The 19,606-nt window shown below is 42.0% G+C and overlaps 1 protein-coding gene across 1 annotated transcript in view; it reads left to right on the forward strand.

The window, feature by feature from the left end:
• LOC139232508 (collagen alpha-1(II) chain-like) overlaps positions 1-19,606 on the forward strand; it is a 53,476-nt gene that overhangs the window by 17,705 nt on the left and 16,165 nt on the right. Inside the window, exons 9-14 of the mRNA XM_070862826.1 lie at positions 2,430-2,483; positions 4,219-4,272; positions 4,369-4,422; positions 6,760-6,813; positions 13,199-13,252; positions 13,960-13,977. Of these exons, the coding sequence (XP_070718927.1) occupies positions 2,430-2,483; positions 4,219-4,272; positions 4,369-4,422; positions 6,760-6,813; positions 13,199-13,252; positions 13,960-13,977 (288 nt within the window). The remainder of the gene's footprint in view (positions 1-2,429; positions 2,484-4,218; positions 4,273-4,368; positions 4,423-6,759; positions 6,814-13,198; positions 13,253-13,959; positions 13,978-19,606) is intronic.

Here is a 19,606-nt window from a genome sequence, read left to right on the forward strand (position 1 = left end):
TCTCTCCTTCCTTTTTTAAAAAGTGGGGTTACATTGGCTACCCTCCACTCGATAGGAACTGATCCAGAGTCAATGGAATGTTGGAAAATGACTGTCAATGCATCCGCTATTTCCAAGGCCACCTCCTTAAGTACTCTAGGATGCAGTCCATCAGGCCCTGGGGATTTATCGGCCTTCAATCCCATCAATTTCCCCAACACAATTTCCCGACTAATAAGGATTTCCCTCAGTTCCTCCTCCTTACTCGACCCTCTGACCCCTTTTATATCCGGAAGGTTGTTAGTGTCCTCCTTAGTGAATACCGAACCAAAGTACTTGTTCAATTGGTCCGCCATTTCTTTGTTCCCCGTTATGACTTCCCCTGATTCTGACTGCAGGGGACCTACATTTGTCTTTACTAACCTTTTTCTCTTTACATATCTATAGAAACTTTTGCAATCCGTCTTAATGTTCCCTGCAAGCTTCTTCTCGTACTCCATTTTCCCTGCCCTAATCAAACTCTTTGTCCTCCTCTGCTGAGTTCTAAATTTCTCCCAGTCCCCGGGTTCGCTGCTATTTCTGGCCAATTTGTATGCCACTTCCTTGGCTTTAATACTATCCCTGATTTCCCTTGATAGCCACGGTTGAGCCACCTTCCCTTTTTTATTTTTACGCCAGACAGGAATGTACAATTGTTGTACATTCATCCATGCGGTCTCTAAATGTCTGCCATTGCCCATCCACTGTCAACCCCTTAAGTATCATTCGCCAATCAATCCTAGCCAATTCACGCCTCATATCTTCAAAGTTACCCTTCTTTAAGTTCTGGACCATGGTCTCTGAATTAACTGTTTCATTCTCCATTCTAATGCAGAATTCCACCATATTATGGTCACTCTTCCCCTCTTCGCACAACGAGATTGCTAATTGATCCTCTCTCATTACACAACACCCAGTCTAAGATGGCCTCCCCCCTAGTTGGTTCCTCGACATAATGGTCTAGAAAACCATCCCTTATACACTCCAGGAAATCCTCCTCCACCGTATTGCTTCCAGTTTGGTTAGCCCAATCTATGTGCATATTAAAGTCACCCATTATAACTGCTGCACCCTTATTGCATGCACCCCTAATTTCCTGTTTGATGCCCTCCCCAACATCACTAATACTGTTTGGAGGTCTGTACACAACTCCCACTAATGTTTTTTGCCCTTTGGTGTTCTGCAGCTCTACCCATATAGATTCCACATCATCCAAGCTAATGTCCTTCTTAACTATTGCATTAATCTCATCTTTAACCAGCAATGCTATCCCACCTCCTTTTCCTTTTATTTTATCCTTCCTGAATGTTGAATACCCCTGGATGTTGAGTTCCCAGCCCTGATCATCCTGGAGCCACATCTCCGTAATCCCAATTACATCATGTTTGTTAAAATCTATTTGCACAGTTAATTCATCCACCTTATTACAGATACTCCTTGCATTAAGACACAAAGCCTTCAGGCTTGTTTTTTTAACACCCTTTGTCCTTTTAGAATTTTGCTGTACAGTGGCCCTTTTTGTTCTTTATCTTGGGTTTCTCTGCCCTCCACTTTTCCTCATCTCCTTTCTGTCTTTTGCTTTTGTCTCCTTTTTGTTTCCCTCTGTCTCCCTGTATTGGATCCCATCCCCCTGCCATATTAGTTTAACTCCTCCCCAACAGCACCAGCAAACACTCCCCCTAGGACATTGGTTCTGGTCCTGCCCAGGTGCAGACCGTCCGGTTTGTACTGGTCCCACCTCCCCCAGAACCGGTCCCAATGCCCCAGGAATTTGAATCCCTCCCTGCTGCACCACTGCTGCAGCCACGTATTCATCTGTGCTATCCTGCGATTCCTACTCTGACTAGCTCATGGCACTGGTAGCAATCCCGAGATTACTACTTTTGAGGTCCTACTTTTTAATTTAGCTCCTAGCTCCTTAAATTCGTTTCGTAGGACCTCATCCCTTTTTTTACCTATGTCGTTGGTACCAATGTGCACCATGACAACTGGCTGTTCTCCCTCCCTTTTGAGAATATCCTGCACCTGCTCCGAGACATCCTTGACCCCTGCACCAGGAAGGCAACATACCATCCTGGAGTCTCGGTTGCGGCCGCAGAAACGCCTATCTATTCCCCTTACAATTGAATCCCCTATCACTATCGCTCTCCCACTCTTTTTCCTGCCCTCCTGTGCAACAGAGCCAGCCACGGTGCCATGAACTTGGCTGCTGCTGCCCTCCCCTGATGAGTCATCCCCCTCAACAGTACTCAAAGCAGTGTATCTGTTTTGCAGGGGGATTTAGTACGGCTTTAACTTATTAGAGCTCCATCAGTTCGGGCTTCACTGCACATGTAACGTGTTATGCAAATGAACCATCATTATCTTTGCTGATTAAAACAAACTCTAGGCTTAATTTTTTTGTATTTTAGAGTCCAAGAGGTAAAACAGGACCTGCAGGGCTACTTGGATCAATTGGACCTCCTGTAAGTTGTACATTTTTAACTCTGAGCTGTTTACTGCTTTCAGACTCTCTGGGGTAGATTTTCATCTTTACCGCTTAGGGCTGGATGGCAGAAAGGAAAATCTAGTGGAGAGGATCACCATCCCTTACAGAACCCGCCAGATTTTCCCTTCCAATAATTTCAGTCCTCCTTGCCAGATTTTCCTCTCTGCGCTCTTCCCAGATGATGCTTAACACCCAAGCGGTGAAGACAAAAATCTACCCCTATAGGAAGTTGTTAGGGTAAGATATGAAATAATATTTCCCCACCAATACAGGCACAAGTATTGGAGAGACTATGCCAGCCAGACAAGTGTGGCACTGTGTGAACACTCTCATGGTATATGCTGCAACAACAGCCAAACGTGTGTACCTAATACTCTGACTTCAATCTCAGCCTAATCTCAGTCGGCAAAGTATCAATAATCAGAAAATCATTTTTTAGCAAGCCAGCCAGTATAAGAATATCGCAGCCCATTGATTTAGTCATTTATATCCGGCTCTGTGTGAGGCTGTTAATATAGGAACTGGAGTAGGCCATTCAACCCCTTGAACCTGCTCAGTCATTCAATTAGATCATGGCTGATCTCTACCACATCTCCAATTATCTGCCTTAGCTCCAAATCTCTTGATACATTTACCTAACAAAAATCTATTGATGTCAGTCATATTACATATAGGGAGATATATTTCCATGTTGTCCAAATTAAAAAATATGACTTCAACATTCTACAGACATTTACCCAAATTTATTGCAGGAAGTTCGACCATTTTAATGCTCAGTTATTTCAGGAAGTGGAGGGAATGTCTCCAAAATTAACTTGCAGAATCACAGTTTTATCATTTCTAGGCTGTGTTATCAGGTTGGATTGTCTCGCTCGTGTGGAAATGGGGGACTAGTGACATGACTGACTAGCCGTATACGCCTCCTGGAATGATAGAGAAAGGTGTGCAGGAGTCCACAAGTTGATTGCACAGTTTTGATCCACATGGCTGGTTGCTGGTGCATGAGGCCATATTAAGAGGAATGGAAAACAATATGGTTGACTTGGGCAGGGCGGGATGGGGCCAGGGAGGAAAGCATTCAGTTTATGCTAATAAAATGTTCAACCTGACAATATTGCTATTCCACCTGATTTCAGCTTCTGTTATAAACAAGAGTATTCTACTGCCGTGCTGCGATTATAATATAACAGTTCCTCATATCATGCAGCAAAGTAACATTTAATATTACCACAGTTCAAGTGTGAGTTGATCATGAATCAACCTTTGCCACTCACTACAATAGCATTCTGCGAACAAAATAATACCTTCTCCATTAGGGGAAGTTCTCCTCTGTGCACTGTGTAGCACAATTGGAAATACAGTCTTTGTAAACACATTTATGATCTTGTGACACACAGTACACAGAAAAATCTTCCCTCCTCCCTCTATCTTTCCAGAATAACCTAGATTGCAGTGTGTTTCAAGTCATCGTGAGGTCATGAGCGATATATCACTTAAGCTTTGTTGACACAATTCCGAACATTGTCCCAACATCTAGATGTGTTGCAGCCTTGTAACAGGCTCCAACATATATGTTATTCTATAGCGGGCAATTTCTTAATACCCGCAATGGAACAACTGGAGGTTTTTTTTAAACATAAAGATTAATCTTCAGGGGGGGAAAGTGCAAGAAAACTGGGAATAGTCAAATTAAATACTGTATTATTCCACAGGGAATTCCAGGACTAAGAGGAGAAAAAGGGATTGGCAGGCTGAAAGGGCAGAAGGTAATTGATGTACCATTTACCTGGACAGCATGCTGCTTGAACTGTCAGGAACTTTCACTTAACATTACCACAGCTCAGATTTCTCTCTTGTTAAAGGGATTGATGGGAGATGCAGGACTTCAAGGACCTCCTGGAGATCTGGGGAAGAAGGTATGTGAAGGAATATTGAAAGGTTGCTTGTATCGAAAATGAGCTTCATGTAGTTTAGTGATATTTCTTAATTAACAACCAAAAGTAAAACTGAGCTTCATAAAACAGCAGACTGCATCTCTAATGTTAGATACAGTTTAAGTGCAGTGCATGTTCTCGTTGATGGTAGTAACCTGTACAAAGCAGACCCAGGTTTGATTCCTTGTGCTTTAGCTGATGTCAGCCAGCGATTGGTGTGCACAGTTGTCCCTGGATTACAGAGGGCAAAGGTTAGTCCCGCCTCTCATTGCTATTCCATGGTTCCTGCTGGAAAGTGAATGTGTACAGGTGATAGGTGAGGGAAGAATCGTGCCCACCAATGATAGCTCCATGGATAATAGCCTGACAAATCTCACTGCCCAGGCTCACACATGGAGAATGGCTGAGGTACCAGAGGTTGGATGAATCTGACTATCAATAAGAACATATACGGCCCCTCAAGCCTGCTCCACCATTTAATGTGATCATGGCTGATCTGATCATGGACTCAGGTCCACTTCCCTGCTCGCTCCCCATAGCCCCTTATTCCCTTATCGATTAAGAAACTGTCTATCTCTGTATTAAATGTATTCAGTGACCCAGCTTCCACAGCTCTCTGAGGCAGCGAATTCCACAGATTTATAACCATCTGAGAGAAGAAATTCCTCCTCATCTCAGTTTTAAATGGGCGGCCCCTTATTCTAAGATTATGCCTCCTAGTTCTAGTCTCCCCTATCAGTGGAAACATCCTCTCTGCATCCACCTTGTCAAGCCCGCTCATAATCTTACACGTTTCGATAAGATCACCTCTCATTCTTCTGAATTCCAATGAGTAGAGACCCAACCTCCTCAACCTTTCCTCATAAATCAACCCCCTCATCTCCGGAATCAACCTGGTGAACCTTCTCTGAACTGCCTCCAAAGCAAGTATATTCTTTCTTAAATATGGAAACCAAATCTGCACGCAGTATTCTAGGTGTGGCCTCACCAATACCCTGTATAATTGTCGCAAGACTTCCCTGCTTTTATACTCCATCCCCTTTGCAATAAAGGCCAAGATACCATTGGCCTTCCTGATCACTTTCTGCCATCTCCATGTTCCCCATCACTAATTCCCCGGTCTCGTCCTCTAAGGGACCAACATTTACTTTAGCCACTCTGTTCCTTTTTATATACCTATAGAAAATCTTTCTATCTGTTTTTATATTTCGTGCTAGTTTACTTTCATAGTCTATCTTCCCTTTCTTAATTATTTTTTTGGTCATTGATTACTGGCTTTTAAAAGCTTCCCAGTCTTCTGTCCTCCCACTATTTTTGGCCACTTTGTATGCCCTTGTTTTTAATTGGATACCATCCTTTAGTTCTTTCATTAGCCATGGATGGTTATCTTTTCTTTTACACTCTTTCCTCCTCACTGGAATATATTTTTCTTGAGAGTTTGAAAAATTTCCTTAAATGTTCACCACTGTTCATCAACCGTTCTACACTTTAATCTATCTTCCCAGTCTACTTTAGTCAACTTTGCCCTCATACCTTTGTAGTCTCCTTTATTTAAGCTTAGTACGCTGGTTTGAGATCCAACTTTCTCGCTCTCCATCTGAATTTGAAATTCAACCATGTAATGGTCACTCATTCCAAGGGGATCCTTTACTAGAAGATTGGTTATTAATCCTTCCTCATTACACAGGACCAGATCTAAGATGTTGCACCAATTTTTTTTGGGGTGCGTGGTCCCTTTAATAGACTGCGCGGCCCATTCAAGATTTCACACATGTGTGAAATGTCCCGTTGAAAAGCTGGTGATTGGCCTGTGTGGGACCTTCAGGCAGCCACGTGGCCACACAGATTAGCGGGATCATTGCTGACTATAATGAAGGTTTTTGTCATTAGCGCTATTTAATGGCTTAGTTCAGATTTAACTGGGACTGTATTGTTTTCAGTGGGTCCAATGCAGCAAATTGAACTGATAAAAATATAAACGGCATAATTATTATACATAAAATCTACAGAGCAATTTTAAGATTGGTATATATTGTGATTAACTTCATATTAGTCAAAGTGTTAATCCTATTCTCAAACACTGCTGGTATCTAATTAAGTAAATCCTGTTATATTTAAATTCAGTTTTAGAACTATCCTTGTTCAGCAGATAGATACATATTAATCAATTATTATCAACAAAAACTTCTAGGCTCAAAATCGGAGATATAAAATTTAATTTGGTACTTAATCTTCACGGTGAAATTGAATGGTGATGTGTAAAAGCAAGAGCTGAATAGGATTGCAGTCTGAAAAGATTTTTGTGTCTCTTTGTTTAAGGGGAAACCAGGATCTGAAGGTTTACCAGGATTGCTAGGCCTTCAGGGTCAACAGGTAAATACCACAACCCTAAACCCAATTGTGATGTAAAATATAAATGACAGGCTGCATTCTGTATGAACCAGTCAAAAAGGATTCTGAGTGGCATGGTCACATTCTTGGGTTTGTCAATTTTGACATATATTTTCCTTGATGTGGCTTCACCAGCCATTTGCATATGTGGACTTCACACACCCTATAATCTGTCCAATATCTCGGTAAATGATAGCGAGACTCAGGGATCGTAACTGAGCACCCTTACTTTGTACACCAGCTACTGGAATGTACAATAGCCTTCTTCTCAAACAATGAAATGGATACACACCAAAATGAAATGCAGGCTTTGAAGCAACAAGTAATTTTGTTTACACAAAATAGATGAAAAACTAGTTAACAGTATAACTCAGTAAAATGGATATTTCTCTATGCTCATCAATACACAAAAATAATGTAAAGACAAAACTTGCTTTCTTTTTAAACATAAGGGCTAACCTGCAAGGGGAGTCTGACAGGATTGGATTGGGCACCCATTTTATACCCTTCCCGATGTTACTGTCTGTTAACTTTGATGGAGAGTAATATCGGGCACAGTGTACCGTGGGTGCCAATCTGATCCTGTCTGTTTCTTGCTGGGCAGTTTAAGTTAAATTTAGCCCTCTTGTCTCAAAACAGAAGTTTACTTTCCATGGCCACGATCTAGCCGGGCTGCCTTTTTCTAAGCTGGTATTCACTTATGAAACACAGACAGCCCTTTGGCTGTTGCTTGTGAGATTCATTCACAGAATGCTGACTTAAAACCCACTCCCAATATAATTCTGTGAGAGGAGATCCATAACTAATGAGTTGTCAATCTGCGAGGATTTCAGCTCGTCCATGACCTTGCCCACTTCTCAAAAAAGCTCATCTGTCACGCAAAGTCACTTGGGGCCTACCCTTTGATCTGTGGCCAGGTGACTTGCGACCATCCTGACCTGACACAAAAGGAGCAGATAAAATACCTTGCATGATTTCATTACAGCAAATCACCATTCATCAGAATTAAATAAAGACAATCTCTGACAATGGCCTAAAATCCTAGCCATTGAAAGTGATAGTTCTGTCCAATTGACAACTCGAATTTACTGCTGCTCTCATCAATTCACATTTATTAAGAATGCTGCAGCAAGCTGGTTTAGAATTAAACTAATGTGTTTCCCTTGGAGAAATCCCCTAATCCTTGCACGATGGCTCACTGTATTATTTTTTCTCCCCTGTTTAAAGTGTCTTGGGACATCTTCTACATTAAAGACATCATGTTGTTGTCTTCTGGGTGGTCTTAGGAAATACTGGAGCATGCTATGGAGAATGTGGATGTGGGGTAATTTTATGGGTATATTTGATGTATATTGATCCATTTTAATGTCATAAATAATGCTGATAATTTGGTTCCCTGCACACAACAAAAATCCATAACATAGGATTCAAGCACTAACACTCAATAATTCAGCATCTTGAAACTAATCTTTGTTGTGAACATGAATTGTGTTTGTATCTATTGAAGTCTCCATTGGAAAGTATCATTATCAGAATATGTAATGGAAAGAATATTGGTGAATATCTGGAGGAAGGTTCAAGATATACAACAACAGTTTGTGAAAATTCCCTCAAATCTGGCCTCCAGTATTTCAGCTGTTGCTCTTTTATCATAATTTCATATGCTGACTTTTGGGCAACTTTTTGTTTGCTGTTATAGAACAAATTTGGGATTGACTGAGGAAAGGAGTGCTGAAAAGCTTTATACTGTAATGAAAATGTTAGCACTGCAACTGCATTATTCAGCCAGAGGAGGGCAGCGGCTGGCCATATAAAACAGGCCTGTTATTGTTTCATGAAAACAATGGATTTTTGTCATTGTCATTTTGGAGTTTGAAACAATGAAAATGCCACTAAGCATGAAATTAGGTGAAGGTTTGCTACATTGTGGTGAAGTTATCATGGAAGGGACATTCATGAATATTTAACATATCGTCTAATCTCCATGATATTGTGGGTACTTTGGCATTGTTACTGCAAGCTCTTGGAGAATTTGATGACATTATCCATTTAGAATAGGCTATCAGTTATCTATCCAATTTAAATAAAATAATTTAATTTGATTAAAAATACTGAAGCATTTCAAATGGTATGGAAGCCCCACAGTTTAGCACATTCAATTAAGATGTCAAACCCTCAAATTACCGAAGACTCTCATAATTATTTTTAAATATGAACAGCATCCATCTGGAAGCCAACAATGTAACATTTAATGAGATGTTACTAAGTTCAGTATTGCAATTAAATCCAAGTATTTGCTTTCTTATCAGATTGCAAGTAGATGATAATTCAAATTGGGCCATTTACTGCCATGAATACTAATTTAACCAATTGATTTAAGGGGATGGCAATTCTTGGGGCCACTACTTTTTATTCCAAGTACTTCCCCGTTTTATATTAGAAAAACATATGTTCAGGAAAATATTTTCCAATGTTTTTTTTTAAAAAAGCACTTTTCTAAATTGAAAGGCACCAGATCTGGTCCCCTCCTTCCTGTGAAATTGTTCAATGACGTCAGGGTCCTGGATTAACTATGTGGACAGCAATGCAGGCACGAGTTCTGACCACCCTGAGGGTTGCCCTGGAGCTGCCTAATTCAGGGATAGCTTGCTTCTGACTGGGGACACAACGTGCCCAATTGGTGCCAAACTATACCAGGGGCTATTGACTCTGAATCAGCTCTAAGGGTAGTCTGATGGTCTGAAGTGCTTGCTTTCAATTGAGCCACTCCCATTAGTGATATCATGGACCATCCCAGCAGGCAGGATGAAACCAACCTGGTTTACTATAAAAAAAAGGAGTAGGTACTTTGAATAAGGAGTATTCTCTGTAGATGTTCCATCCACTTTAAAAAAAAATGGTATTTAATTATAATTCAAGAATCTTCTTAAAAATATTAATAGCTTGGAGTATTGGTCCCATCATTTGATGAAATTAAGAGTGTAGAACCTTACACTATTTCAATTGTGAAATTGGAGACAAAATTAAATTAAAACCTCATACTATATGGCCAGCCCTGTTGATGGCACCAGGCTGGTTTTATCTTGTGCCCACCCCAATTGTTAAACTGTAAAGCTGGGGAAAATGATGCGTATAATTGTCCCAAGCCTCTTCGTTAGGCTTTGCCCTTTTTTAAAATGCTGTTCTTATTTAATGAATTCACAAAGTCTGAAAGTCAGATTTTCATCAAAATGAATTCCAAAAGACCCCATAGCAGGGGCACCTTCCAGTTCAGTTACATTATTATTGTCACATTTTCTGTAACTGAAGGGGGTAGAAATTCGTTCGCTTAGCACCCTCGGAACAGGAGAGCTAAAGGGGTCGGAGCCGCGAGCGCCGGCATTCACGCCGCTCGGCACAGTCAATGTGTCAATGCCAACGGTGCTGACCAGTATCGCCCAGGAGTGTCGAGCCGCTGTGCAACACCCCCGGTTTTGACAGCGCAATGATTTTTGTTTCACGCTGACCCTGTAGCGCCCCATAGTGGGACGGCCTGGGAAAGCGGGCGGTCCGAGCAGTTCCGGCAACAGTGAGGGAAGGAATAACTAAATGAGGTAAGTGTGATTGTTTAACGTTTTTTTATTTTTGAGATTTATCTTGATGTGGGGTGAGCGAGGTATTGGGAACGTTTTTTGTGGGGGTTTTTTGCGCTTTCTTTTTCTCCACAGAAGCCTCTCTTAGGACACTCCCGGGCCTGCTCTTTAGCAACGGATTTTCAGTTGCTCAGCTGCCTAACACCCTAAGAGAGGTGTGGAACTCCTCCCTTAGCACCCCACTCCACACTCGAGGCCCAGCTCTGAATTTTGTGGCTGCAGGCGCAAACCATTTCCCAGCGCAAATATAACGCCCCGCTACCATTAGCGTTCGAAGTAGCCTCCGACCGAATTTCCACCCCAAGGACTTTTTCAATATGTATCACATCCCATGACTGAGTAGCAGATAACATCTGGATTAGTTTTCAGTCGTGGACAACTACATAATCTACAATAGATTTGAGGTACTTACTGAAAGTAGGCAAATGGTAAATGTAAAACAGATTGAGTAACAGAACTTGGGGTCTGCAGATTTAATTAGCCGTGATTTACACACTGAATTCTCTGGTCTGATTGCCTATTATCCAATAGATCATTCACCACAGCAGTAAATGAATGTGGTTTAAGTTGAATACTTTAGAAAAAGAGGGAAGAATCCTGTGACTAAGGACGTTGTCTAATCTTCCATCCCAGTTCCAGACAGAGCAGGTAGAAATGGGTCTGAAATTGTTGATACTCTGATATGTATATTGCAGTACTAGGGGCACAATATTGTTATGGCATGGAACAGCCTGGAAATGTGTATGTGCTCTGTTGTACATCGTTCTCGTGTCTGGAATAGAAAGTCATGAATAATGTTAGAAATTTGGCGATGCCTAAAAATGTTGCGAATGTATAAAACAGATAGGAATGCTGTGTTTAAATCGTTGTTTTGAACTGGAGACTAATTGTCTATTGGAGATGCTCAGAAATGCTAATGTCTTGGTACGCTGCGAAGATGTAATAGTATTTTGCACTATGGCAACCATTAACTGTGGTTTTCAAATTAAAGCTTCAGTTTGTTCATGTATCTTGAAGACAATTTGGAGAGGAAAGGCTTAGGGCTAGAATTTCCGATGGTTTGCTGCCCGGTTTCTGGGCAATATTGGCCATTGTGGGCACTAATCAGGTAAGCGGAAAATTCCCTACCTGAGTTACACCGGCAGTTTCGAGGTACCGCTGGGGAGCGGACCGCCGGCCTGTACCGTCCTGAGATCGCCCTGGCACGATATTTGGGTCAGCAGTCACCCATAGGTGAGTATGAAAAAAAACGCCCATGGGGATCAGCAGAGCTGGGCAGTAGGTGAGTACCTGTGCAAGGAAAAGGTTAGTAATTGTTTTTTTCTGAATTATTTAAAAAATATATTGTTATTTAGTTTAAAAGGGTCTTGGGAATGTTTTTTTGATTTTTTTTTTAGGGATTTTTAAAAAAAAATTATTTTTATTGTTTTTCTGCTGCTAGGCTTCAAGGTAAATTTTTATAGATTTTCTTATTTATCGCCCATTTTATTTAGGAACTACCCTTAAATTGCACTTTTCCGCCCAGAATGGGGGTGCAACGCCCATGTTTTTCGCTCGGCGGATTTTTTGGGGCAAGTTTTCGCCGATAATAATCTTCAGTCTTTTGGGCGCTGGTGGGCTGATAGAAAATTCTAGAATTAATGGAAATTATAAGTTAACATAAACATGTTTTTACATCGTAAAAGAGATAACGAGCAGTTTTCTGGTTTGGGCCTCATAGTTCAAAGGATTGGCTTTGTATTGAGAGAATAGGAACAAGATGGATGAAATATTTTCCACATGAAGAAACCCTGGGTTAGTATAAACAGAGAGATATCAAAGGAATTCTACAAAAAAGCGACTTCGATAAGGTATAAACAATGCCATATGGCCAGAATGGTAAGACATGTTTAAGGCGGGTTCTTGAGACAAAGAACTAGAAGTCTTATTGGATATTAAGGTTTTGAGGGGAACCTCTATGGGTCAAAAGGTCTTGTCAATATCCAGGTTCAGGCCCACCCCTTAAAAATAGGTTAAAAGTGACCTCTCGGAAGCTTGTAGTCACAGATGGTGGCGGGGAGAGTGGATCAGGTCAAGCTGGCCGAACACTCTTCAAGAGTGATCCCATGCTTTATCGAAGGAAGCTCTAGACAGAGAAAGAGGCTGCAAGCTAAAGAGAACTGCTCACGTGCACCAGCCGTTTGTCCAATCGGAATCGGTATCAACTACCTGTTAAGGTTGTATGGTTTTGATACATAGCTAACGTGTTATATTCTGTCTTAAACTCTGATTAAACACAATATATCCACCAGATTGGTTTTACAGTTGATCCTGATTATTGAAGTGAATAGAGATGGCCTTAACCTGGCATATTTCTAACAATAAGGAAAGGGTCTGGGTTTCAACAGGACGAGGAGTAATATAATTCCCATGTATTTGCAATTTCCAAAAAATGCAGCAACCTTCCCCATCTGTTTGATCTTTTACTTTGTATAAAGGTTTTGGTCAATCCTCCTCCTTGTTTTATGGTGCCTCCAATGTGATAGTAAAAATAGAGGAATACATGATATAATACTTGAAATAATATTACTCAGCATTACTGGATAAAATGGACAACCGAGAATATAATTTTCATTTATTCACTTGCAATAAATATCTATAATTGTACGAGGTCGGTTTTCACACATTACATCATGGAGTCAGACCCTTGTATTGCATGAGTAACACAAAGTGATATCATTTTTCGATCATGGCAGGGTGAGGTTGGGCGCCCAGGTGCTGAAGGAATGGAAGGATTGCCAGGATTGCCGGTAAATGGTGCTCACGTTAATTAGTATTAATATTGTATTTAATTAAAACTTTACATTGTTTGCTGCATTTTAATCATTAGCTGAACTATTGGTCCAAAGTTCAAATATTGTTTAAAAACTGGATGCAGATGCATGTACTTTGGTGCATGTATTGTCCAGAACAAGATCCCAGCTTCAATCCATGCATGGTGCTCGGTCAGCTACCTTCAGATGGCACTGCGCTAGAGATGGTACAATGAGCCTCTGGAGCTCAGGGTGGGGGAAAGGAAACAACAGCCAGGGGATGTGGTTCTGATTAGCGCCCATTGCTACAGGGAAGTGCTCATGGACAGACATCATCTGAGGACAGGAACAGGCTCAATTGTGATGCTTCCACAGTTGAATTGCCGGCCAACACTGCTGTGGCCCACATGAGATGAATGGCACCTCTGGTGAGGTTGTGGAGGTGGAGTACTTGTTGAACTGTACCCCAGTAGGCATCGACAACTTCAGAGAAGGAGAAAATTCAGTGGGCAGGGGCTTTTTAATAAAGAAACAAAATGAATAGAAAATGCTTTTTATCTGGTTAATATATGTATCAGCTTAGAGCTCAGGTTCATTTTTAAGTGCTGTCTTTAGGAGAGAAGTATCTGTAAATATAAGTTGTTCAAGTTGCACTATTTTATTTCATGAAAATAAAACTGCTTCTGTTTTGTGCTTTGTTGCAGGGTGTATTTGGACCAAAGGTAAGCAGTTTCCTACCAGTTCAGTGAGTGTATAATGTGTCTTGGTACAAGTTAGACTGTTTATAAATTTTAAAGTGCATCATGGTGAAAACCATTCAAAGATTTATCAAGATCAAGTAAACACAGCTCACAAAACTGAGACTACAGAAAAAGAATGTTAGTCGTATGTTGTGTCAAGTTGCTCTGTATGATATTAGTGGTGAGTGCATTATTCTGTTTGTATGACATTCTTCTGCCCACTAATTTAACCAATCTGTTAACTTGTTCAAAAGAAATGTTTTTTTACACAGCGAGTTATGATCTGGAATGCACTGCCTGAAAGGATGGTGGTGGCAGATTCAATCATAACTTTCAAAAGGGAATTGAATAAATACTTGAAGGGGAACCTTTTGAAGGGCTATGGGGAAAGGGCAGGGCAGTGGGTCTAATTGGATAGCTCTAGCAAAAAGCAGGCACAGGCACGATGGGCTGAATGGTTGCCTTCTGTGCTGTATCGTTCTATGATCCAAGGTGATTGACTTCAGTAAAATAGCAGAGAAATGTATGTAAATGTCTTAACGTTTGTTGCTAATATTGAACGAAGTGATTTCTACTTGATGGTGTGTGCAGTAAATGAGACACAAGGAATGCCAAGATGTTTCTTGAACAGATGGTTTTCAAGTAATTGATTTGCTCAAATGCAGTAGAGTTGGTTATTTTACTGTGATATCATTTGCATTGCCTTTCATTTGTGCATATCTTCCGTGAAAATCAAGATCCATTCATTGATACAGCGTATTACCAAATCTTGAGCTGCATACTTAAAAAAACTAACAAAGCAGAGCTCTGTTAGCGTCCCTCATTGTGTGACAAGATTTGCTATTTATATTCTTGTTGCCTTAGTTGCGGGCTTTAGAATGGCTTTTGACAAGTTGGAAAACTCTGAGATTCTGGGCCCAAATTTGGTAGGAGTTGCTCCTTTTTTTTGGAGCAACTTGATTTTTCTGGAGTCATTCTGCATATTTAATTTGCGCCAGTGTAAGTGTGTTAGTTAGGATTTTTTTTTGTTTCTTTTTTTTTCAAAAGGGGACGTTACCAGCCACCTATGCCTGTTTTGGCCATTTAAGCCAGTTTGGACAGCTAATAGATGCTCCAAACTAACTTAGACCAGCGTATATGGCCACTTGTGGCCACACAGAAAACCCTTGCGGAGAGTTAAGAAATCAGCGCAGGTAAATACATTCTAAAGCACCAAGCACTAAACAAAGCACAAAAATAAGCATTCAATAACAAATAAAAAATATAAGGAAGCTGAGGGGACCTGCACCTAGCACCAAGACTTACAAAGCACTAAACAAAGCACAAAAAGTAATAAGCAATTAATTAACAAATAGAAAATGGAAGGAACCCTGCACCTAAAGCACCAAGACCAAAGTAATAAGCAATAAATTAATCAATAACAAATAAAAAAATAAAAGTCCGACCAAAACATGGCCCGGGAAGGCAGCGGGCCACCGATGAGGGAGCCCATTCGGCCAGGGATAGGGGCAGCGCGCTTCGGCCCCTCCCACACCGCCTGCAGCACATTTTCACAGATTCTGGGGGCGAGGAGCTAATGCGCATGCGTGCACACTCTAGCGCGCATGTGCAGAGGTCCCGGCACTGTTTTCAGTGGCGGGACCTGGCTCCACCCCCGAATCTAGTTGCCACGCTGTGCCACCATCAAGGAGAGGCTGGGGAGCGGCCAGACTTGGTCTGAAGATGTTTGGAGTTCTACAAAAACGGCGCACCTTTGGTGAGTGCGCCAGAAATCTGTACTGGCCAAATTTGGGCCCAAAAGCTCTCAAAATAGCAGTGTGCATTGGGGTCCAAGAGGAAGAGGATGTGGCTGCACTGTGGGAGAGGGGAGAAAATGTTAGGTGGGGTCAACATAAGAGGTACCAGCAGTGTTTGGGACAGGAGAAAACAACTGGACTATCCTGCACAGCTTTCAAACATTCCATTAGTTTCCTTCCATGATTCCAGAACAAACTGCCCTGCGTCCCTTTCCCAACAGGAATTCATCTTTTTTTAAACCTGCCATAGGTTTTGTTCCACCTGGAACCCACTCTACCGAACTCAGGAACCCACTCTACCAATCCCACTAGGAACCCACTCCACCAATCCCAGAAATCTACTCTACCAATCCCACCAGGAATCCACTCCACCAATCCCAGGAACCCACTCCACCAATCCCGGGAACCCACTCCACCAATCCCACTAGGAACCCACTCCACCAATCCCAGGAACCCACTCTACCAATCCCACCAGGAACCCACTCCACCAATCCCAGGAACCCAATCTACCAAACCCACCAGGAACCTTCTCGACCAATGCCAGAAACCCACTCTACCAACCCCACCAGGAATCCACTCTACCAATCCCATTCGGAATCCTCGCTACCAATCCCAGGAACCCTCTCTACTAATCCCACTAGGAACCCACTGTACCAAATCCATCAGGAACCCACTCTACCAATCCCTGGAATGCACTCTATGAACTCCCACTTTACCAGTGTACCTGGAATATTCCTTTCTCAGATAATATGATTTACCTCCTGTCAGTAACAGAACAGAACAGAACAGGGGGTGAGAAATTAATTTGAATTTCTGCTCATAGTTGCTATGCAACAACCTTTGCTGGAAGAGAGAGACTGTGTGACTGTGTCTATGATCATTCAGTTGGGGATATTATGGATTTGTTTGTGATGCCTTTGACCCTGATTGACCCATCTTTGAGGATGTAACAAACAGGGTGGATAAAGGGGAACCAGTGGATGTAGAAACATAGAAACATAGAAACATAGAAAATAGGTGCAGGAGCAGGCCATTCAGCCCTTCTAGCCTGCACCGCCATTCAATGAGTTCATGGCTGAACATGAAACTTCAGTACCCCCTTCCTGCTTTCTCGCCATAACCCTTGATCCCCCGAGTAGTAAGGACTTCATCTAACTCCCTTTTGAATATATTTAGTGAATTGGCCTCAACTACTTTCTGTGGTAGAGAATTCCATAGGTTCACCACTCTCTGGGTGAAGAAGTTTCTCCTCATCTCGGTCCTAAATGGCTTAACCCTTATCCTCAGACTGTGACCCCTGGTTCTGGACTTCCCCAACATTGGGAACATTCTTCCTGCATCTAACCTGTCTAAACCCGTCAGAATTTTAAACGTTTCTATGAGGTCCCCTCTCATTCTTCTGAACTCCAGTGAATACAAGCCCAGTTGATCCAGTCTTTCTTGATAGGTCAGTCCCGCCATCCCGGGAATCAGTCTGGTGAATCTTCGCTGCACTCCCTCAATAGCAAGAATGTCCTTCCTCAAGTTAGGAGACCAAAACTGTACACAATACTCCAGGTGTGGCCTCACCAAGGCCCTGTACAACTGTAGCAACACCTCCCTGCCCCTGTATTCAAATCCCCTCGCTATGAAGGCCAACATGCCATTTGCTTTCTTAACCGCCTGCTGTACCTGCATGCTAACCTTCAATGACTGATGTACCATGACACCCAGGTCTCGTTGCACCTTCCCTTTTCCTAATCTGTCACCATTCAGATAATAGTCTGTCTCTCTGTTTTTACCACCAAAGTGGATAACCTCACATTTATCCACATTATACTTCATCTGCCATGCATTTGCCCACTCACCTAACCTATCCAAGTCACTCTGCAGCCTAATAGCATCCTCCTCGCAGCTCACACTGCCACCCAACTTAGTGTCATCCGCAAATTTGGAGATACTACATTTAATCCCCTCGTCTAAATCATTAATGTACAATGTAAACAGCTGGGGCCCCAGCACAGAACCTTGCGGCACCCCACTAGTCACTGCCTGCCATTCTGAAAAGTACCCGTTTACTCCTACTCTTTGCTTCCTGTCTGACAACCAGTTCTCAATCCACATCAGCACACTACCCCCAATCCCATGTGCTTTAACTTTGCACATTAATCTCTTGTGTGGGACCTTGTCGAAAGCCTTCTGAAAGTCCAAATATACCACATCAACTGGTTCTCCTTTGTCCACTTTACTGGAAACATCCTCAAAAAATTCCAGAAGATTTGTCAAGCATGATTTCCCTTTCACAAATCCATGCTGACTTGGACCTATCATGTCACCTCTTTCCAAATGCACTGCTATGACATCCTTAATAATTGATTCCATCATTTTACCCACTACTGAGGTCAGACTGACCGGTCTATAATTCCCTGTTTTCTCTCTCCCTCCTTTTTTAAAAAGTGGGGTTACATTGGCTACCCTCCACTCCATAGGAACTGATCCAGAGTCAATGGAATGTTGGAAAATGACTGTCAATGCATCCGCTATTTCCAATGCCACCTCCTTAAGTACTCTGGGATGCAGTCCATCAGGCCCTGGGGATTTATCGGCCTTCAATCCCATCAATTTCCCCAACACAATTTCCCGACTAATAAAGATTTCCCTCAGTTCCCCCTCCTTACTAGACCCTCTGACCCCTTTTATATCCGGAAGGTTGTTTGTATCCTCCTTAGTGAATACCGAACCAAAGTACTTGTTCAATTGGTCCGCCATTTCTTTGTTCCCCGTTATGACTTCCCCTGATTCTGACTGCAGGGGACCTACGTTTGTCTTTACTAACCTTTTTCTCTTTACATACCTATAGAAACTTTTGCAATCCACCTTAATGTTCCCTGCAAGCTTCTTCTCGTACTCCATTTTCCCTGCCCTAATCAAACCCTTTGTCCTCCTCTGCTGAGTTCTAAATTTCTCCCAGTCCCCAGGTTCGCTGCTATTTCTGGCCAATTTGTATGCCACTTCCTTGGCTTTAATACTATCCCTGATTTCCCTAGATAGCCACGGTTGAGCCACCTTCCCTTTTTTATTTTTACGCCAGACAGGAATGTACAATTGGTGTCATTCATCCATGCGGTCTCTAAATGTCTGCCATTGCCCATCCACAGTCAACCCCCTAAGTATCATTCGCCAATCTATCCTAGCCAATTCACGCCTCATACCTTCAAAGTTACCCTTCTTGTGGTGTATTTGGACATCCAGAAGGCATTTGACAAGGTGCCACATAAAAGGTTACTTTACAAGACCAAAGTTTACGGGGTTGGGGGTAATATATTAGCATGGATAGAGGATTGGCTAACTAACAGAGAATCGGGATAAATGGTTCATTCTCTGGTTGGCAACTAGTAACTAGTAAGGTGCCGCAGGGATCAGTGCTGAGACCCCAACTATTTACAATCTATATTAACGACTTGGAAGAAGGGACCGAGCGTAACGTAGCCAAGTTTGCTGACGATACAAAGATGGGAGGAAAAGCAATGTGTGAGGAGGACACAAAAAATCTGCAAAAGGACATAAACAGACTGGGCAAAAATTTGGCAAATGGAGTATAATGTTGGAAAGTGTGAGGTCATGCACTTTGGCAGAAAAAAATTAAAGAGCAAGTTATTATTTAAATGGAGAAAGATTGCAAAGTGCTGCAGTACAGCGGGACCTGGGGGTACTTGTGCATGAAACACAAAAGGATAGTGTGCAGGTGCAACAAGTGATCAGGAAGGCCAATGGAATCTTGGCCTTTGTTGCAAAGGGAATGGAGTATAAAAGCAGGGAGATCTTGCTACAGCTAT

The sequence above is a fragment of the Pristiophorus japonicus genome, chromosome 20 (genome assembly GCF_044704955.1).
Source record: "Pristiophorus japonicus isolate sPriJap1 chromosome 20, sPriJap1.hap1, whole genome shotgun sequence".
Taxonomy (NCBI): domain Eukaryota; kingdom Metazoa; phylum Chordata; class Chondrichthyes; family Pristiophoridae; genus Pristiophorus; species Pristiophorus japonicus.